The sequence below is a fragment of the Xenopus laevis genome, chromosome 4S (genome assembly GCF_017654675.1).
Source record: "Xenopus laevis strain J_2021 chromosome 4S, Xenopus_laevis_v10.1, whole genome shotgun sequence".
Classification (NCBI taxonomy): domain Eukaryota; kingdom Metazoa; phylum Chordata; class Amphibia; order Anura; family Pipidae; genus Xenopus; species Xenopus laevis.
In genome coordinates this window covers 7,885,072-7,892,030 of record NC_054378.1, presented here as the reverse complement: position 1 = coordinate 7,892,030, position 6,959 = coordinate 7,885,072, and the positions used below count along the sequence as shown (strand labels likewise).

Genomic DNA, 6,959 nt, shown 5'->3' with positions numbered 1-6,959 from the left:
TTTAGGAAAAAAAAATGTTTTTTTATTTAATGTGATGTAATCAGCTACCCAGAGAGCTGACAATTGAAATTCACAGGCATGGTCATTTTGGATTCGGCACAGGAAAGGAATGAGCTCAACGAATAGCCCAGTCTCACGTGAGGGAATTCCCAACTCTGTGCTGCCGACAAGGTAAAACGCCCTCCTTTGCTATGTTGCATATTAGCTGCCATCAGCCAATCGGGAGGCTGCCTTGTGGAGTGGAATAATGATATCACAGTGAGTTCCGGAGGGGGGTGTATAAAGGAGTAAGGGTTAAATGAAGAGAACTCTGTGCTCACTGCTTGCTGCTCTGAGAGATAGATATCTTTCTAATCATGTCTTGTCTCTGTCAATAGGGCCTGGATATGCCTCAGAGTTTGGCTACAGGGATCATATTGTGACCCTAGTAGTGAGCAGGTGGGGACCGCAGGTAGAGCAGCAGGATTATGATGCAGAGTGTGGCTAGAGCTGAGCTTGTTATGTTGAAGGCTCGTGCCGTCTTTGCATCTTCCACAGCCCCAGCGAGATCATTCAACAGCTTCTTGTCTCGCACCTATGGAAAGAATAACAGGATTGGGTAAGGCCGGCAGCGTGGAACATTAACACATTGACTAGTCAGTACTAGAAAGTACCAGATGACCTTATGTAAAGCTTTTGGCTCAGATCAAGTGTAGTATCTTCAGAGAAACACTTGATCCTTTGGCCAGGGGCCGTAGCTCCATAAAATGGTGTCGCCTAAGGGGGATGCCTGACTCACGATTGGGTCTTGCACATTTGCTAAAGCTAATTTATTTAGCTTTTATTCTAGGGGTGCACCGAATCCACCATTTTGGATTCGGCCGAACCCCCAAATCATTGGCAAAATATTCTGCCGAATACAGAACCCGATTCCTAATTTGCATATGCAAAGTAGGGGGGGGGAAACATTTTTTACTTCCTTGTTTTGTGACAAAAAAAACATGCGATTTCCCTCCCTGTAACTAATTTGCATATGCAAATTAGTATTTGGATTCGGTCAGGCAGAAGGATTTGCCCGAATCCGAATCCTGTTGAAAAAAAGCTGAATCCTGCCTGAATCCCGAACTGAATCCTGTTCTTCACTCCAGCCTTTTGGCCAGTGAGACAATTTTTTATTCAGTTGCCCAGCCGGAGCGATACCATGGCACATTATCCCTTATTGCACTTTAGCACTTTTACACATGGCACTTATTTATGTTTTTATATGTGTGTCCACATTCTGTATCACCGCAGTGGTGCAGTAAGTCCTTTTGGGTTCTGCCCAGGTTTTGGTGCCCTGGGGGAAGCTTCGGCAGAACCCAGGGTGAAAAGGACTCTCCCTAGCCATGAGGCGAAGGAGAGTCTGAATACCCTTGCCCCCCACCTGTGCCTTTTTTGCGGGGGACTTACCCTAGCCTTCGGGCAAAGAAAGTCAATCTATTCTGGATGCCATTAGGGCCTTTTGGCTTGGGGCTTCTAGATTTTTGGAGCCCATGCCATTTTTAGTAGGTCTCACTGGGCCACCCACATTTTGCCCTTTATGCACTGTGCACTGAAAGGAGAATTCAACCCTAAAGTTAAAAAAACTCTCCTCCCCTCAGCCTAAGTGTTACCCCGGGACAAATGCCCCCAACGTTTTACTTACCCCTCGGTGCAGATCCAGGCATCGTAGTTCACGGGTACCATCTTCTAGAAATCTTCGGAAAGAGAACGGCACTATTTTCTGTTTTGTGACAACTACGCATGCGCCGAAACTCACGAACATTTCAGCGCCGGTCTCATTCCGAAGATTACCGAAGTAAGTAAAAGGGGGTAACATTTAGGCTTGGGGGAGGAGGCAGGGGTGTAACTACAGAGGAAGCTGACCCTGCGGCTGCAGGGGGGCCAAGGAGGTACAGGGGGCCCCATGAGGCTCTCATTGATGAGCAATTTGAACATATATTGGTAAAACAGGACAAACACTGGATATGTTGGGGGCCCTAAAATTAATCTGCTGTGGGGCCCAGCAACATCTAGTTACGCCACTGGGAGGAGGGAGGTGGTCTATGTAGGGTAGGAGGGTAGGAGTTTTTTTAACTGATCCTGGGCTTTCAAAAAAACCCGAAAATATGCATATGCTATTTTTCCATTGACACTGACATCAGCAGCAGTTATTGGTCAATAACCTTTTCCCTGCAGCTCTACCATTGCTCTTTACCATTGCACTTTGCAAGGCACCCCATGTTTCCCCGTTGATCGAACTAAAATGCGGGCAATGTAGATTTTGCTTTTTCATGGCATTATGTCATTTCTTTATTTATTTGGTTGGCAGGGAAAGGGTTACGCTGTTGTAGCTGTGTTCTATTACATGCATCAGCAGAAGTAAACAATATGGCAGCTCTCTCTCTTATTTATTTATACAAATGGGCATACAATAACCCTTGGCTGTACAGAATAACATTACAATGGGAATATCTGTGGGATAATTAAATCTATTACCCATATATCCTTTAAGCTTTAAGTTTATATCCAGACACCCCTCTGTGCTTTCCCTTTCAAAGACAATGACAGTAGTAGCAGAAAAAGGTGATGGAACCACAGAAGAGATCCTCCAATGGGCACCACAATGGCCCCTTACTTACCTTGAGGGAATAGGCTAATGCAATGAAGCCCAGGCAGCAGAAGTTCAGGTAAACAAAGTTGAAGATGGACCAAAGGTAATAATCGTTGACTTCTGTTGTCTCGGGTGAAATCTCGATCACAGTAACAGGTGGTCCACTCTTTCCCGTTGCCACCGAGGCAGTGCCTGGGGGAGGTTTGGTCTTCTTCTTTTCCCTTTCCAGTGTGTGTTTACAATGAGGTGGTGGCCATGTCCCGTCGCCCTTGTAAGCCTTGTTTTCCATGACCAGCACAAGAGGTAGAGCAGCCGTTTGGAGTTAGTCCCAGCTTTGTAATGAATTGGAAGCCCCGCCCACAAGGAGCTAAACCCTGCCCACAAGGAGCAAGCAGGGCTTGCCGTGGTAAACAAAGGGTAGGGAAACTGTAGGGAAGAGAGAGAGGAAATAAAGACAAAAAAACAGGTACAAGAAGCATCTCTAAGTGGGAGGTATGAAGAAAATTACATTCCAATGGAAAAAAATAACGTTTTAAGAAGAAAAAATTAAAATGTAAGAATTTACTCCAATAAGTTAATGCATTTTGTTTTGGACCCCTGCCCTACCACATTACAAAGCTGCAGAATATCTATAAGCAGTTGGGTGACATGATAAATTGACTCTCACACACACGCACTCGTATTCATTGCTGTGCTCCCAGGCATTGCAGGCGGTGCAACACAACTTATCAATAAGCCTGCAGAATCACATACTGCAGCCAACACTTTGCTGTGCTTGCTTCTTCATTCAGCGCCCAACAAGATGTCTTTCTAGGATTAACCCTACTTGATGGTAACCAGAATAAAAACAACTTACTGCAACCTCAGCTCCAAGAATGCAACATATTTAATCTCAGTGTCTCACTAGGTAGGGCTTCCCACTACACACCAGAGCTGGCTGCTTCTTATTGATCACCTTCCACCCAGGGTTGAAGAACATCACGCTCCATGGACACCTCCGGGTGACCCTCTCCTCTGCCATGGCTTCACGGGGAGCCATAAAGCTTATCGATTGCTGCACTGCTTACAAAGCACTTACAACGGTTGCCCATCCATCATGTAACACTATTACACTGCATCAAACACCTTGCCGAGTACTGCACTGCATCAGTCACAATTCACTGCACCCAATGTCCAAGCATCAAACTGCCTGGGATACCAGAGCATCGGTCTGCATCTGAGGCTCTATAGCAACACTCTCAACAAAACTGTGCAGTCTCTCAGTGGTCCTATCCCACCTACAGCTCCACCGAGAGTGTCTGATGGAGCTCTGCCTGGTGGGGCACCTGTAACTAACGTTCATAAGCCTTACGATGATGTGACCTCCCTGGCAGGTAAGTATCTAGTAGAGACAGATTTACAATAACCCTTGTAGAGCTTCCACCACCCAACACAAACCCACAGCACAACCTTGTTTTGTATCAAGTATCCCTCTATGACCTCTGCAGAGCATCCAATGGAGCATTCTCTGGACCTCTGCAGAGTGGTACCCATCATACCCACACACAGCGCCGCATCCAATGCCTAATATGCGGTGTCCTCTCACCTCCGGGGGGGGGGGTCTTACTGTCGTTATGACCCCTTTGTCCGTCTGTCTGTGACAAGTGGGTGTCCCCAGGGATAGAGTGCAGAAAGGAACAGCTGCATGTCTTAAAACAAGAGACTGTCTGTATCAGTCCGATAGACCACACGGAAAAGGAGGAGGGAGGAGAAACGTTGGGGAGAGAGGGGGTGGGAAAAAGAAGAAGAGAAGGGGAAAGAGAGCGCAGGAGGGGAGGAGGAGGACAAACAGAGAGGGATGAGATAAATGAAAAGAGAGAGCATTGTAACCTCTCTATACAACAACACAACACACACACACAAGCAAGGGAAGGAGTTACACAATGAATATTTCATGCATTCACATTGTCCTCCTGTGTTTGTTTATCCACAGTGCATGATAATCCATGCAAATCAGTATTGATCAATGGCACATAATGCAGTAAAACGATTGAATACACACACGGTGGCCTCTATAGAAGCCTTTTATAGAAATTACCTTCTTGCCAGTGCGAAAAGTATAAGGAGCAACGCTTGTCGGTTCAGCCATTTGCCATCCCGGTCGATAGCAAATTAGCATATGTTACATACAGCAATTGGGGGGACAGGGTGCAGCTAACAGCTATAGTGCAAGGAAATGGAAGGGGAATATTTTCCTAATAGATTGTAAGCTCCTTGGGGCAAGGACCTCATTCCACTGTGCTTTGAAAGCTAAGCTATAATCATAGATGTATCTACTGTATAACTTAATATAACTGTGTTTGCATCTTGTAAAGCACCGTGTACAGTTGTGGTGCCATATAAATACATACATTCATATTATGTACCCATTGCATCGCCTAATGCATCTTTTTTTTGGAAATATTAATTGTCTGTATAAGAAGTAAACGTTAACCAGAGACCAAAAATGCAGACATCGTTGCGTTTATTTTTTTTCTCCATCCCTCTTGTCACTCCAATTTGGGTATCGGACAAGGGACAGACATACACATATAACTGCATTGTTTCAGATGTCACAAAGCCAAACACACACACACTGAATGGACTCGGAGAGGGGGAGTAATGTAGTAAAAGTCAAATAGTTTGCACCAGGTCTGTAGAATTCTAGCAGCCAACCAGCAGGTAACATTTACTGGTGAACTGTTGAAAAGTTCTGGCATCTAAGAGTTACTAGACCTGCTATATGTTTTGAGAATAAAATTGCAATACCCTGTATGTACTATTGAAGGAGACCCAGATGGCTGCCATGTGGCTCATTGTGCTCACATTTCTGTGCCATAGCAGCAGTCTGTGATTATCAGGCAGGGGGACAAGGACCCAGAGCAGGGGTAGAATTAAGAAGAGGTATGTGCCTGCCGACCCACACCCACTGTTGCACCCTAGGCACGTGCCTTTTCTGCCTAACCCCTAGTTCTGGCCCTGCATTGCAGAACAAAATCAAAAAAAATACCAGCAGCACACTGAATTGGGTTGCAATAGTGCACAAAATAGAAGAATTTATTAAGCCCACATACAAAAGGCAACGTTTCAAGCCCACCAGGCCCTTTAATAAGCCAAAGCTGGTGTTTGGGTTGGTTGTCTGTGGCAATGGAAGTTGTACTTTGACTAGACTAGAAGGTTGCAGCTTGGACATCCCTGATTTATGTAAAGGAGACCATACACGGCAGATTTAAGCTGCAGATTCGGGTCCTTTAGGGCAGAGACACACGGTCAGATTCGGGGAGATTAGACGCCCGGCGTCAAATCTCCTATTCTTCTGGGTGACTAATCTCCCCGAATTGCCTTCCCGCAAGCTAGAATGAAAATCGCCGGCAGGATGGCACTCGGAGCGATTCGTTTTCCGAAGTCGCCAGAAGTTGCCTCACGAGGAAACTTCGGAAAACGAAACGCTCCGAGTGCCATCCCACCGACGGGAGGGCAGGTGAATGCAGTTCGGGGAGATTATTCGCCCCAAAGAAGAGGAGTTTTGTCGCTGGGCGTCTAATCTCCCCGAATCTGACTATGTGTCTCTGCCCTTAGACCAATCCAGCAATTTATCTGTATGGGGCCCTCCGAAAGGCCTCCCCATCGATATCTGGCCAAAAATGATCCAGATCTTGATCAGGCAGCCTTGATTTTTCGGCTCATTGATGTGGTCCTCACTCCGACTTTTCATATCCCCTTCATTGTAATGCAATTGTTTGGCCTTAGGGCCAACGATTGCATTACCACAATATCTCCTACCCATGGTGGGCCAGTTGGGGGAAAGATTCGCTCCTTTGGCAACTTCTCCAGAAGAGCGAATCTTACAGTGTACGGCCACCTTTATACCCATCATCCTTAGAGTGGGCCCCAACTTTGGTACATTGGCAGGAGTCTACATCCTTCCTAGAGCATTATATATACAGCTTTAGCTTCACCATATGCACAGCTTTTGTCCCTGGCACTGTGACTTCAATGGTGGAAGTCTTCTTCCCAAGAGTATCAGAAGCGGCGGTTGAGCGGTAGATTTAGCACATCAGAAGCAAGCCAGTTGAGAGTCATTGGGGTAAATTTATCAAAGAGTGAAGTTCCGCCACTAGAGTGAAATTCCGCAGCTCTCCATTCATTTCTATGGGATTTTGAAAGGCGTATTTATCAATGGGTGAAAGTGAAATTCAACCCTTTGATAAATACGCCTTTAAAAAACCCATAGAAATGAATGGAGAGCTGTGGAATTTCACTCTAGTGGCGGAACTTCACTTTTAACTTCACTCTTTGATAAATATACCCCATTGTTGAGTCAGTTAAG

The 6,959-nt window shown here is 45.8% G+C and overlaps 1 protein-coding gene across 2 annotated transcripts; it reads right to left on the bottom strand.

Moving 5' to 3' along the window:
- ifitm10.S (interferon induced transmembrane protein 10 S homeolog) lies at nucleotides 1-4,385 on the bottom strand. 2 transcript variants are annotated; one of them, XM_018260127.2, is made up of 3 exons: nucleotides 4,197-4,385; nucleotides 2,640-3,037; nucleotides 1-574 (listed from the first exon to the last, which is right to left on the bottom strand). In XM_018260127.2, the coding sequence occupies exons 2-3, from the start codon at nucleotides 2,898-2,900 to the stop codon at nucleotides 425-427; spliced, it is 411 nt and encodes a 136-aa protein (XP_018115616.1). In that variant the 5' UTR covers nucleotides 2,901-3,037; nucleotides 4,197-4,385; the 3' UTR covers nucleotides 1-424. The 2 variants fall into 2 exon arrangements, with proteins under 2 accessions (XP_018115616.1, XP_041416824.1); XM_041560890.1 differs by lacking the exon at nucleotides 4,197-4,385 and adding an exon at nucleotides 3,468-4,140.
- Between the last annotated feature and the right edge of the window lie 2,574 nt (nucleotides 4,386-6,959).

Excerpts from the sequence above, each read along its gene's own strand:
- ifitm10.S (XM_018260127.2), bottom strand. The coding sequence starts at position 2,900 with ATGGAAAACAAGGCTTACAAGGGCGACGGGACATGGCCACCACCTCAT. Across the intron at positions 575-2,639 it reads CATTAGCCTATTCCCTCAAG|GTGCGAGACAAGAAGCTGTT; the intron begins GTAAGTAAGGGG and ends TTCTTTCCATAG.